General features: G+C 42.7%; 1 protein-coding gene across 7 annotated transcripts in view; it reads right to left on the bottom strand.

The window, feature by feature from the left end:
• Nucleotides 1-15136, bottom strand: part of LOC128700302 (potassium voltage-gated channel protein eag) — a 480722-nt gene that overhangs the window by 75319 nt on the left and 390267 nt on the right. For 4 of the 7 annotated variants that reach the window (XM_070100036.1, XM_070100042.1, XM_070100037.1 and 1 more), the window contains 3 exons: nt 13257-13385; nt 5690-5734; nt 1264-1388 (listed from right to left, as the gene is read on the bottom strand). In XM_070100036.1, coding sequence (XP_069956137.1) covers nt 1264-1388; nt 5690-5734; nt 13257-13385 — 299 coding nt within the window. The remainder of the gene's footprint in view (nt 1-1263; nt 1389-5689; nt 5735-13256; nt 13386-15136) is intronic. The other 3 variants (XM_070100039.1, XM_070100040.1, XM_070100041.1) reach the window with 1 other exon arrangement.

Here is a 15136-nt window from a genome sequence, read left to right as displayed (position 1 = left end):
GGCAGTAAAGACAGCCGGGTAACCTGGCCGTAATGACAGCCGGGTAACCTGGCAGTAATGACAGCCGGGTAACCTGGCAGTAATGACAGCCGGGTAACCTGGCAGTAATGACAGCCGGGTAACCTGGCAGGAAAGACAGCCGGGTAACCTGGCAGTAAAGACAGCCGGGTAACCTGGCAGTAATGACAGTGGCAGTAAGACAGCCGGGTAAGACAGCCGGGTAACCTTGCAGTAATGACAGCCGGGTAACCTGGCAGTAATGACAGCCGGGTAACCTGGCAGTAAAGACAGCCGGGTAACCTGGCAGTAAAGACAGCCGGGTAACCTGGCAGGAAAGACAGCCGGGTAACCTGGCAGTAATGACAGCCGGGTAACCTGGCAGTAATGACAGCCGGGTAACATGGCAGTAACGACAGCCGGGAGCCGGGTAACCTGGCAGTAATGACAGCCGGGTAACCTGGCAGTAAAGACAGCCGGGTAACCTGGCAGTAATGACAGCCGGGTAACCTAGCAGTAATGACAGTTGGGTAACCTGGCAGTAAGACAGCCGGGTAACTTGGCAGGAAAGACAGCCGGGTAACCTGGCAGTAATGACAGCCGGGTAACCTGGCAGTAATGACAGCCGGGTAACATGGCAGTAACGACAGCCGGGTAACCTGGCAGTAAAGACAGCCGGGTAACCTGGCAGTAATGACAGCCGGGTAACCTAGCAGTAATGACAGTTGGGTAACCTGGCAGTAAGACAGCCGGGTAACTTGGCAGGAAAGACAGCCGGGTAACCTGGCAGTAATGACAGCCGGGTAACCTAGCAGTAATGACAGTTGGGTAACCTGGCAGTAATGACAGCCGGGTAACCTGGCAGTAATGGCAGCCGGGTAACCTGGCAGTAATGACAGCCGGGTAACCTGGCAGTAAAGACAGCCGGGTAACCTGGCAGTAAAGACAGCCGGGTAACCTGGCAGGAAAGACAGCCGGGTAACCTGGCAGTAATGACAGCCGGGTAACCTGGCAGGAAAGACAGCCGGGTAACCATACAACACTGACGAAAGCGAATACTGTGGAATCCCAAGTGTTAATGGGCTAGTTCAACATCACTATTTTACACTCACACCCATCCAGTGGGTGACAGTCACAACAACACAGAGGCACAATTTTAAGAGGACAAGTTGTGTACGTGAGAAGGCTGTCAGAGAAAATGAAAGTGACATAATACTCACCTGAGGGGAAGCGACATACACACACGAGGGAAAGTGGCATACTCACATGGGTGATATTGGATTGCTTGGCCACGTCCTTCATGACAGGGAGGTGGGAGGAGAACTGAGTGACCAGCACGGACCTGCTTCGCGTCACTGAGCGAGCCAGCTTGGCGAACTTGCTGAGGCCAGCTTGAGAGTAGAGAACACGACAGTAGTGAGATGCCCATGACAGACCCAGAGATCAGGTCATGTAGGCAGATCATGAAATAGAGCCACGTTCATATATTAAATACAATAGACTCACACTCTCACTTACGTAACATTATATATATATATATATATATATATATATATATATATATATATATATATATATATATATATATATATATATATATATATATATATATATATATATATATATATATATATATATATATATATCGTGCCGAATAGGTAAAATTGGTTAATTAGCAAGAATCATTGAAAATTAGGTCTTTTCAAAAATGTTCATTTATACGTTTAAAGATACACATTTTCCATTTACGTTAGAGTAAAAAATAATATTTTTGTACCAAAAAAACCTTAGAAATCTTACCTAACCTTATTATAACAAGCGCAATTTAATTTAGCCTAATCGAACTAAATATATTTTAGATAAGTTTACAGTAATTTAATAATAAACAAAAACAATGAAATATATAAGAGAAAATTTTAGAAAGAACTTAATTTTAAATGAGTTCTTGCTAATTGATCAATTCTACCTATTCGGCACGATATATATATATATATATATATATATATATATATATATATATATATATATATATATATATATATATATATATACATATATATATATATATATATATATATATATATATATATATATATATATATATATATATATATATATGATGTGTGTGTGTGTGTGTGTGTGTGTGTGTGTGTGTTTGACAGAAAATCACTATTTAACATAAACAGGGAACTAGGGTTTTACTACTCTATATCACATGGCGTCTTCAGCTGGAATATGCAAGTGGTGTGTCAGTCTTCACCACCAGGAGATATTACCTGACCATGAGTGGATAACCCCGACCACTGTAGCAAAAAAGAGTATACGAGGGAGAAAGAGGAAGATGTTGGAAGCAGTTTGTGAACGAACACGAAACGTTAGAACGGTGAAGATAAACAGTAATAGTATCTTCTGTTATATTCGTAATTATGACCATTGTGTTGATACTGATAGCGGCAAACTGGTCGTCAAATCTGAGGCACTGAGGTTAATAATTAAGTCCTCAGTAGGAACTTAATCTGATGGACAATTTAATTTCAATATGTTCATGTAGGTTTGCCAGGACGGGTCCTGGCCCGGGTCTTCTCCATGTGGTGACCCGACAAGGACTCCCGGAGTATTGGAGTTTGTACAAGTAATGTACCGTTTATAGCACTATGGCAGGGGCACGCTGAGCATTCCTGTTATGTATAGTACTGTTTACAGCCCTGTAGCGGAGGCAGCCCTATGGCAAGGGCACGGTTATTTTCAACAAGGTACATTTCCAAATGGCTGGGCAGTAAAATTTGAAGGACGAAGAATAATGGGCCTCAAATTCCCCAGAGTCAGGTCAGTCGAGGTTAAGTGTTAGTCTCCAGAGTCAGGTCAGTCGAGGTCAGGTGTTAGTCTCAAGGGTCAGGTGAGTTGAGGTCAGGTGTTAGTCTCCAGAGTCAGGTCAGTCGAGGTCAAGTGTTAGTCTAACAGGGTCAGGTCTGCCGAGGTCAGGTGAGTTAAGGTCAAGTGTTAGTCTCCAGGGTCAGGTAAGTCAAGGTCAAGTGTTAGTCTCCAGGGGTCAGATCAGTCAAGGTCAGGTGCTAGCCTCCAGGGGTCAGGTGAGTCAAGGTCAGGTGTTAGCCTCCAGGGGTCAGGTCAGTCAAGGTCAGGTGTTAACCTCCAGGGGCCAGGTCAGTCAAGGTCAAGTGTTAGCCTCCAGGGGTCAGGTGAGTCAAGGTCAGGTGTTAACCTCCAGGGGTCAGGTGAGTCAAGGTCAGGTGTTAACCTCCAGGGGTCAGGTCAGCCAAGGTCAGGTGTTAGTCTCCAGGGGTCAGGTGAGTCAAGGTCAGGTGTTAACCTCCAGGGGTCAGGTGAGTCAAGGTCAGGTGTTAGCCTCTAGGGGTCAGGTGAGTCAAGGTCAGGTGTTAGCCTCTAGGGGTCGGGTCAGTCAAGGTCAGGTGTTAGCCTCTAGGGGTCGGGTCAGTCAAGGTCAGGTGTTAGCCTCTAGGGGTCGGGTCAGTCAAGGTCAGGTGTTAGCCTCCAGGGGTCAGGTCAGTTAAGGTCAGTATCAAACTTTTAATGACAACTGCTGCTACAGTTGCATTTTATGGAAAAAATTAATCCACATCGCATTATCTTAATTCAGAAAGTTAACCATAACACTTTTTACAATGAATTATAGCCATAATTTAGCTAAAAAGTTGAAACAACGTGTTTTCCGGCATATAAGGCGCTCCTTTTCCTCCCAAAAAAGGCTTGGAAAATCAGCCTGCGCCTTATATGCCCAAGGTCAGGGTCAAGGGTAGGCTTTGTGTTACACTTGAGCATAAAGTAAGACGGTAATTAACCCTTTGAATATGTTTACTGATTTAGCGTTATGATAATTCGGTCATGCGTCTTATATGCCGGAAAATACGGTACATCAGAAAATGCTTCAAACTGCACGGAATCGTCTCCCATGGTCAGGTCAATAGAGGTCAGGTAATTCTACTTCATGGTTAAACCTGACTTATTTTTATGGTTCCAGCTGACAAGGTCATGCAATATGATGTAATGATAGGGATTCCATGTATATATTAATAGTGCTCTCTTGTCATATATTTTCACGCTATTGTACAATTATCAATTATCAGTATATATATATATATATATATATATATATATATATATATATATATATATATATATATATATATATATATATATATATATATATATATATATATATATATATATATATATATATATATATATATATATATATATATATATATATATATATATATATATGCAATACAGATGATCTATTCATACTAATCAAGAGGTTAATGATGATTTCTGAGGGGAAATTATTGCCCCTTTAATCAAAACAATACCAGAGCAAAGCAAAAATAAAAAAGGGATGCCAATACTCATGACATTCTCACTAAGTACTGTAAGTCTGAACTGCAGGAAGGTGGGTGAGCTCTGCCAGGGAGGGACGCAGGAAGGTGGGTGAGCTCTGCCAGGGAGGGACGCAGCGGGAGGATACAACAGGTGGGTGGGGTGGCTCTGAGGATCCAACTGTGTGTGAGCGGGAGAGGATGATGCAGGAGTGTGGTACTGAGCACTAGGCACTACACCAGGCGTCTACCAGCACTAGCTACTCCCACACTATTCACATATACACCGCACTATGTACAACAGGCAGCCGCGGGTCCAGTTAACACCCTTCAGGGAAGACAATAATGATGGTTGATTTAGATAGTAAAAAAAGACACCATACAACATCCAGTGTGGGCAATACAGAGTTAATCATCGCCGATTTTTGGAAATTTAGTCTTACAGTGCAAACTCTTCACTCCATCAGTCTGACTAATCACCACACATCAACAAACTTGAGATCCTTTTTTTCTTTGTTGTTAAATTGACTATAAAGAACAATTGCAATTGCTTGGAAATAAATTCCTGTTAGTATGTCGTGAAAAGGCGACCTTCTTGTGTGAGCCAGTAGAGACTGACGAAGCCCAGGAGTCCGATAGCTGCTGGGACCTCCAGTCCCCAGTCTGGCTGTGGTCCTTGACAATGATGGAGAGAGGTGTTTGCGGTCCTGCCAACACATACAGTGGGGGAAGGATAGGGGTGAGAGGGGGGGGAAAGGCATAACAAGGGATGGTGACGGGCACCAGGGGTATGATGTTAGCGTAGCGGCGAGGTACTAGAGGCACACTGACACCAGCAGCAGCAACAGCATCAGCATCAGCAACTCACACTCACCAACCACTCGACAAGCACCATCACAACACGTACTGCCCTGGCCGCCCACGCACCGCTCGCCCCCTTCATCCTCCTTCACCACCACGCCCGCACACCCACCGCTCATACTTACATCAAGGTAGGTACTGGCGTGTACTTATGACCAGGGCGGGGCGGGGGGCTGCAACCATCCACGCCTTCTGAGTCATGCTACGCCCACCGCCCACTTCGCCACAGCTGAATTTCGTGAAAACCTTAAAGACCCATTACATTTTAACATGTTAAAATAATTATGCGCAGTTCCCTCTGCATTTGTAAACATCGCTAAGCAGAGTTGCGCTTTGGTGCCAGAGTCTGCGGTGGTTCCTCCTGTGAGCTGCAGACGTGGGAGTGATGGGAGCACAAGGTGAATCAAGCTAGGGGAAGGTGGGTAGAGGAAGGAGGGCGCACGGTACTAGGTGGCCAGGCACGGGCCATCGGTACCTACTTTTGGTTGGCAGCCTTCCCCCAGAGCTCTCCGTGCTGTCCGAGGCTGCAATAACACACAAGTCATCACCTGCCCGCCCCACTCTCCTCTTTTTGTTTGTTTGTCTCTCTCTCCCCCACCACCTAGCCAGGTACCACCATTTATTAATTGGTACCACCTTTCCTAGGAAAGTGCCATTGTTCTTTGCCAAGTACCACCAACTTTAGGAAGATACTACCACTCAGCTTTAAATTACGATCACTCTACCTTTTCACTACTGCCTACATAACGAATTTGGGGTGAATAATAGCATAACCTGGTGGAGTACCATCATGGTTACCCATGGACCACCATCCTTATCATGGACCACCATCCACGGCCATGGAGCACCAACGTAGGACAGGTATTACTGCACCTAGTCATTTATAAGAGTCATCCAAGGAAGTCAGGACACAACAGATGGCCCTACGTCTGTGTAACAGTCATTATTGCCACAACTATGCCCACAAGAAAATGAATACAAGAGCACATTTGTTTGGATAGAGGTGGAACATAGTGTCAGGTATGAGTGTGAACCCTGTGAGAGTTATAGTGTCAGCAGTAGTGATGTGGCAGGCCCAACACACTATGGGAACAGTGTGCCCGTATAACACCCATCCTACCTTACCTAAAGCCACAGTAGGGAAAGAGGACATATCCTGAAAGCACGGGAGTGGAGAACCCACAATGAAGGCATAGAAATTCTAGATGAACAAAACTCATTGAGGAAGAAAAACAAAGCTTAAATTTGATACGACTCAAGAAATCGTAATGACACGATCTGCAGCCTGTGATGCAGTCTAGTCACATTATGTTGTTTATAAATGGCTTATTTACGTTCCATAACTTTAATGAACTTCAGCAGCAGCCCATAGTTGTGAATTATTGAAGGCACCAGAAATAAGTAGGGAGTCAGGGCTTCTTACTCATTTCTGCAATATTGCAAGCTTCTGAAGATGTGCTGATTGCAGTACGGAAGGCCTAGAGCTATCATTCAACTCCACCTATGGTTATTTTGCATCCTTCATCGCTCGTTCGCGATTATTGCGTACCACAATAACAGCAAGGCATTTCAACCTAAATAACTGGAAGAAAGTGCTGACTACATCATATTGTGGGGATCCACTTTGTGGAAGAAGAAAATCGTATTTGTACCTTCCCTCGTGAAACTTCTCTTGTTCACCCCTTGGCCTCAAACCGAGGTACTCAATGCAGCAGCCCCGACTGTCTACCAGGCTCCACTAGATATGGAATGCACATGATTCCTCCACTTGTCTTGTTCACTGGACAGTGATTTTGGTTAGGTGATGCCGTCACTGCCCCAAGACCAGACTTCAAGGACTCGCGACCCATTCACCAAAATTCTGAATGGCACCAACATCGTCATCACCACCACCGTGACCATCTCCGCCCCCGCCACAAGCATTATCACAACCACCATTGCCACAACCATTACCATCACCACCACAACCATATCACTATCAACACAGTGAAAATCTACTACACACACTGTAAAAACCACAATTCACAAGACCTCTATAGACATTAGGTCTCTCATTTCAGACACCTGGATGGTCAGTGGCACCATCTGATAATCTCCTCAGTGCCACACACAACATGAAGATACTTGTACTCTTCTTGAAAGAGAAAATTAGCTATATATTAACTAAATAGACAGATTGTCACCTTCATATTGTAACCACTACAGCCTAGCAGTAGAGTACAGAATTTGTACAGGCGGAGCGTTGGGTTCGACTACCGTCCAGTTGTGTAAGGAGTGCACGGGACTGAACTGTGTACGCCACACTGGATAAACAGTGTAAAGGGCGGGGACCTACTCCGTGACCACTCAGCCACACGGTGTCTACACTACACGCATCTACACCACAATGTGTATACTACTCACTATGTATATATCCAAGACTGCAATAATGAAACACTATATGTATATATATATATATATATATATATATATATATATATATATATATATATATATATATATATATATATATATGTATATATATATATATATATATATATATATGTATATGCCACAAATTGTGTATATACACTAAATGTACACAATATACAAAGTGTGCATAGGTTGTATATATATGCATGCTGTATGTACATAACGTATAGACCCCTTCATTACACACACACACACACACACACACACACACACACACACACACACACACACACACAGTGGGCGCCTGTTACGAGCGGGGTCCCACAGGGGTCAGTTCTAGGACCAGTGCTATTTTTGATATATGTGAACGACATGATGGAAGGAATAGACTCTGAAGTGTCCCTGTTCGCAGATGACGTGAAGTTGATGAGAAGAATTAAATCGGACGAGGATGAGGCAGGACTGCAAAGAGACCTGGAGAGGCTGGACATGTGGTCCAGTAACTGGCTCCTCGAATTCAATCCAGCCAAATGCAAAGTCATGAAGATTGGGGAGGGGCAAAGAAGACCGCAGACAGAATATAGGCTAGGTGGACAAAGACTACAGACCTCACTCAGGGAGAAAGACCTTGGGGTGACCATAACACCGAGTACATCACCGGAGGCACACATCAACCAAATAACCGCTGCAGCATACGGGCGCCTGGCAAACCTGAGAATAGCGTTCCGATACCTCAATAAGGAATCGTTCAAGACACTGTACACTGTGTATGTTAGGCCCATACTGGAGTATGCAGCACCAGTCTGGAACCCACACCTGGTCAAGCACGTCAAGAAGTTAGAGAAAGTACAAAGGTTTGCAACAAGGCTAGTCCCAGAGCTCAAGGGAATGTCGTACGAGGAAAGGTTAAGGGAAATCGGACTGACGACACTGGAGGACAGAAGGGTCAGGGGAGACATGATAACGACATACAAGATACTGCGGGGAATAGACAAGGTGGACAGAGATAGGATGTTCCAGAGAGGGGACACAGGGACAAGGGGTCACAACTGGAAGCTGAAGACTCAGACGAGTCACAGGGACGTTAGGAAGTATTTCTTCAGTCATAGAGTTGTCAGCAAGTGGAATAGCCTAGCAAGTGAAGTAGTGGAGGCAGGAACCATACATAGTTTTAAGAAGAGGTATGACAAAGCTCAGGAAGCAGAGAGAGAGAGGATCCAGTAGCGATCAGTGAAGAGGCGGGGCCAGGAGCTGAGTCTCGACCCCTGCAACCACAATTAGGTGAGTACAATTAGGTGAGTACACACACACACGGGAGTGTGAGATGGGGTGCTGCTGGCAGTGGATTAGAATGTCATCATGTCTTTGCAAGTGAGGAGGTTGCCATTCGAATTGTTCTCTGCCTCTGGAGGCTGGAGGCTGCTCTCTACTGCGGCCATATGTGATCCACACACCCTTTGTGTACACGATTAAGGCCGTTACTGTTGAGTGCCCGATACCCTCCACACACCTGACATGTGCCTTTACTTTCATTGTTGGGTGCACTGTTTCCTTGGTTTTGTGGTTGTCTAGTTGCACCATCTGTCATACCTCTATCTGTGTGGCAAGCCCGGGCTGAAGGTATTACGGCACATGGCACACACACACACACACACACACACACACACACACACACACACACACACACACACACACACACACACACAGACACGCACACGCACACGCACACGCACACGCACACGCACAAGAATCGCCGTTTTGCAACGAACCTCTGTCGACTGAGGACTAAACACAAACATCTTCCTTATAGTGGATTTAGTGTGGGGGAGGATCTTATCCCCCTGTGTAGCTTGTGTTATGCCACTTCCTGTGCTACACAGGAAGCGGCATGTCACATGGTTTTTCTAATTACCGAGGTGCCCGTAGGAATCTCGGGGAACTTTTAAAAAAGTCTTTTAACAATAATCATTAATGAGAGTTTTAATAAATATATAGGTTATCTTAACTTGGTATATTATTTATTTGTAGTGAGTGTTTTTGTGGGTTGTATTTTTAGTTAAGTTTATCTCCGTTTGTTATTGTCTGTTGTAAACTTGTTTACTGTTATTAGCGCTGAGTGACTACATGGTCAAACTGCTCTGTAAATATCACAACTCATTCCACTATATGAACAGTGGAAAAAGTTGAGGTTGAAGTTGGTGTGGTTCCCTACTGGTCAGTCACCAGGCCAGGTGATCACAGGTACAACTGTCTCAGCCTGGCGTTCTTCTCTCTCCCGAGGAACAGTTTGGTGCTTCACCACTCAAGTCCTGTCAGATTATGTTGCACTGTGTGGTGACGTTGTCACAACACCGTTGTTTTACGACTCTGACGCAGCATACTCCTGCGTCAGAGGAACATATGCATACATTACCTCGCATAAACATTAATGCTACACTTGTATACTCCTTGATGAACTTTCATTCAACTCTATTACCTTTCGCACCTCTCATACCACAGGTCATACTTAAAAAAAAATCTCAGTATCTGACCACAAGAGATGTACGCACATACATAAAGTATGTGACATTTTTGTGTAATAGAAGATACTTGTATAACTCAAGACGTGTAAGAGGCTAGCAGGAACACTCTTCAGGTCACGTGACCCACGTAAGAAATGGAGGTCACACGCCCAAACCACGTTAATGACCCGACAACACTATACTAAGATGGTCGACCTGTGGAAAGAGGGAGAGGGGGGATGCGACCAGGTGCGACCAAGTGGTGACCAGGTGGTGACCACGTAGTAACGGGTGTGTGGAATACGGAGTTTAATGACCTCCTGTCTGGCCCACAGTGTGACTTGTGGTGTTGCAAGTGTCATGGAAACACTTCACGTGGTCGGGCTCACAGCAATGAATATGGTGTGTTGTTAGAGCACTGAAAGGTGCAATTAGTCGGGACGACACTGACAGCTGTACTTAGTCGGGACGACACTGACAGCTGTACTTAGTCGGGACGGCACTGGCAGCTGTACTTAGTCGGGACGACACTGACAGCTGTACTTAGTCGGGACGACACTGACAGCTGTACTTAGTCGGGACGACACTGACAGCTGCACTTAGTCGGGACGACACTGACAGCTGTACTTAGTCGGGACGGCACTGACAGCTGTACTTAGTCGGGACGACACTGACAGCTGTACTTAGTCGGGACGACACTGACAGCTGTACTTAGTCGGGACGACACTGACAGCTGCACTTAGTCGGGACGGCACTGACAGCTGCACTTAGTCGGGACGGCACTGACAGCTGCACTTAGTCGGGACGACACTGACAGCTGCACTTAGTCGGGACGGCACTGACAGCTGCACTTAGTCGGGACGGCACTGACAGCTGCACTTAGTCGGGACGACACTGACAGCTGCACTTAGTCGGGACGACACTGACAGCTGCACTTAGTCGGGACGACACTGACAGCTGCACTTAGTCGGGACGACACTGACAGCTGCACTCAGTCTTGACGACACTGACAGCTGCCCTTAGTCGGGACGACACTGACAGCTGCACATATTTTGGTTGACACAGAGAAGTCTACTTAAATAAGCTGACAATAAGGGTGCACCTAACTAGGATGACATACAAGAATGCACCTTGTTAATTTGCCGGCGGAGAACGAACTCAAACCAAAACAGTGACCAAAACATTTAATGTAAAGTGGCAGCAATAATTCACTCCCCCCCGCTGGTCGCTGCACATACCAAAACATCAGAAACGTCGCCAGGTGCCATGTATATAAACTTTCAGCTACACACATAATATATCCTTACAATATAACACTTTTTATAATAGCTGAGAGTAACTGGAATCTGAAGGGTGTTAAAGGAAGGTGAATATAAACATAACAGTGTAGGGCATCTGACAGCTATTTTGTCCTGCTTCCGCCAAGGATGCTGATGGTCCACAGCCACTATAACAAGGCCAGCTAGTCTCATGCTTTGATGGATTTTATCATCTAAAACTGACTTTCAATTAAAATCCATTAGCAAAGCTACACTGCGTCTAATTAAGCTCTCGCAGTATATATATATATATATATATATATATATATATATATATATATATATATATATATATATATATATATATATATATATATATATATATATATATATATATATATAGTATTGTAACCACGAACAAATGGTATTTAATTAATAAGAACACTGAGACTAGCCGCAGGATCGAACCAGTGTTGTTTTAGCCCGCCTCATGGTGAGCGAAAATTCACGACGCTCTAACCCACTGGACCGTGAGTTAGTGGGTCCACTGGGTTAGAGCGTCGTGAATTTTCGTTCGCCATGAGGCCAGCTAAAACAACACGGGTTCGATCCTTTGGTTAGCCGCAGTGTTGATTAAATTCCACTTGTTCGTGGTAACAAATATATATATATATATATATATATATATATATATATATATATATATATATATATATATATATATATATATATATATATATATATATATATATGTCGTACCGAATATGTAAAACTGGTCAGTTAGCAAGAACTCTTTTAAAATTAAGTTCTTTCTAAAATTTTCTCTTATACGTTTAAAGATATATATTTTTCACTAACGTTGATGTAAAAATTTATAATTTTGCAACTAAACAATCTTAGAAAACTTATCTAACCTTATTATAACAAACGTAATTTATTTTAGCCTAATCCAACTAGATATATTTTATATATTTTAAAATAATTTAATACTAAACAAACACAACGAAATATAGTTTTTCATTAGGTTCAGAATGATTTTGGCGAAATTATTGCATACACAAATTTTCACTTGTCCTATATGGCAAGATGAGCGTTGCTATTTAAGCCAAGATCGCAAGTTTTACATATTCGGCACGACATATATATATATATATATATATATATATATATATATATATATATATATATATATATATATATATATATATATATATATATATATATATATATATATATATATATATATATATATATATATATATATATATATATATATATATATATATATATATATATATAATATGCCTGCAAGCGTGTGTGCTCTGTTCCTGGCCGCAACTAAGCCCAAGTAACAAGTCTTCATTTGTAGGGGACTGCAATTTAGATAACCAAAATTAGGAGGGTGGGAAATGTGTGACAAAAGGTGAATCTGATGGAAGAGTGATTCTCTGTTCCCTTGTGCCCGCCCGCCTATCCCCCGCCCATCCCATCCTTTACTTCGACAGAGACACATGACTCTTGACTGAGAAATCACAGTTATAACCATATGGAGAGGTTCTATTGTGCTGTCATGTTAAAGAATATCCCTTTAAAGAAATCTGAAGTGAGCTGGTTATCAGACATTTAGTAAACTACACAAACAAAAGTCTGTTCGTTTCCAACCCTCCATGGGGTGTTTGACTCTTCACAGATTTAAACATATATTATTGCATGGAATCTACTTCAGCGCCAGCACTTGTTAAGCTGCACAGCGCTCCTAAAAGCTAGTAAAACATTGTATAAATTGCTTTGAAATGATGCATTCTGACACCGTCTCCTTCCCTCTCGAGCTGACTGACTGCAGGAGACACCTAAGCACCAACAGTAGTTCTTACCTCGAGAGTCCTCTGCTTCGATGGGTTGTTTGAGCGCCGTGATATCTCTGAAGGTGCACAGGAACAGCACCACGATGTCCTTCTCGTTCTTGATGGGCGCGATGTGTAGGAGCAGCCATAATGGTGTCCCTGTAACGCAAGTTGTGAGGTGGTAGTGGAGTCAGTAGATGTAGTGAGAGGAGTGGTGATGGTGTCTCTACCGTGCTGCAAGAAGCTGGATGTGGTGACAGAGGTGTGGTGATGGTGTTACAATAGTGGTGCCAGAAGCTAAATGCGGTGACAGAGGCGTGGTGATGGTGTTATTACTGTGCTGCAAGATGCTAGATGTGGTGGCAGAGGCGTGGTGATAGTGTCACTATCGTGCTGCCGGAAACAAAATATGGTGACAGTAGCGTGTTAATGGTGTTTCTACAGTGGTGCCGGAAGCCAGACGTAGTTAGTAGCATGGTAATAGTGTTACTACAGTGGTGCTGGAAGCCAGATGTAGTTAGAAGCATGGAAATGGTGTTACACCGTGCTGCAGCGTCTGAGATGCTACCAACTGCACACTATCAGCGGTGAATCAGCATCCAGTGTGACCATCAGCTTCACTGACGAGATCTGTGAGTATCGTGTAGCTAAGAGCAGGGAAATGGGAACGAGTGGTTGGTAATAGTGCAGAGTGGATGTTTACAGCCCCACGAGCGACCAGCGTGTTGAATAAGTCACACGAATGACTTATCATAGCGTCCCTTGCATCTAGCCATGTCATGCAGTGTTAAGAGGTTGTCCAGGGAGGCGTAATGCCTTGTTATATGAATGTTACGCCTGGTGCCATGAAAAATAATGAGCTAGAGAAATCTTCACCGTTTAACTTAATGAAGAAAGCTTGAGTGACATTCTCTGCAGACTACAGTGAAAAAAATATATGTTAGCGAGATAAAGCAATTTCAAGAAGGGAGAAGAATGGAAGTACAAGCCTAGTGTATGTATGTATGTATGTATGTATGTATGTATGTATGTATGTATGTATGTATGTATGTATGTATGTATGTATGTATGTATGTATGTATGTATGCATGTATGTATGTATGTATGTATGTGCTTTTTTGGTATATTTTATGGTGGAGGAGTTTGAGATTGTGTTAACAACGACAGGTGCAGAACACGTTTTTATTGTGAGAACGTTTCGTAATAAAGATCTACATAGAGCGAAACGTTGTCACAATAAAAGCTTGCTCTGCAAGCTGTGTCGTCTTTGCTATGGGCAGCAGCACGCTGTTTCGACCAGCTACTGCGCCCAGTGGAAACATCTGTTGTCAGTTTAACTAACTTCCAGTGGAAGGTTTTATTGGTTTTCTCACTTACTTATCGCCAATTATTTGTAATAATCATTACAAATTATTTGAAAAATGTCAACAAAACTTTAAAAAATGAAAAAAATGCGAAAGAATAAAAAATCTGTGTTTTAAAGAAAATCTATTTCTTTTGAAGAAAATCTATTTCTTTTAAAGAAAATCTATTTCTTTTAAAGAAAATCTATTTCTTTTGAAGAAAATCTATTTCTTTTAAAGAAAATCTATTTCTTTTGAAGAAAATCTATTTCTTTTAAAGAAAATCTATTTCTTTTGAAGAAAATCTATTTCTTTTGAAGAAAATCTATTTCTTTTAAAGAAAATCTATTTCTTTTGAAGAAAATCTATTTCTTTTAAAGAAAATCTATTTCTTTTGAAGAAAATCTATTTCTTTTGAAGAAAATCTATTTCTTTTAAAGAAAATCTATTTCTTTTGAAGAAAATCTATTTTTTCTAAGAAAATCTAAATCTAAATTGACTCCATTTTCAAGGGGCGAAAGACAGCGTTCAGTGTTTTCACCTGTCCAGTGTTATTGTGTTCACTGA

Source organism: Cherax quadricarinatus, chromosome 71 (genome assembly GCF_038502225.1).
Source record: "Cherax quadricarinatus isolate ZL_2023a chromosome 71, ASM3850222v1, whole genome shotgun sequence".
Taxonomy (NCBI): Eukaryota; Metazoa; Arthropoda; class Malacostraca; order Decapoda; family Parastacidae; genus Cherax; species Cherax quadricarinatus.
This window is presented reverse-complemented; position numbering and strand designations above follow the sequence as displayed.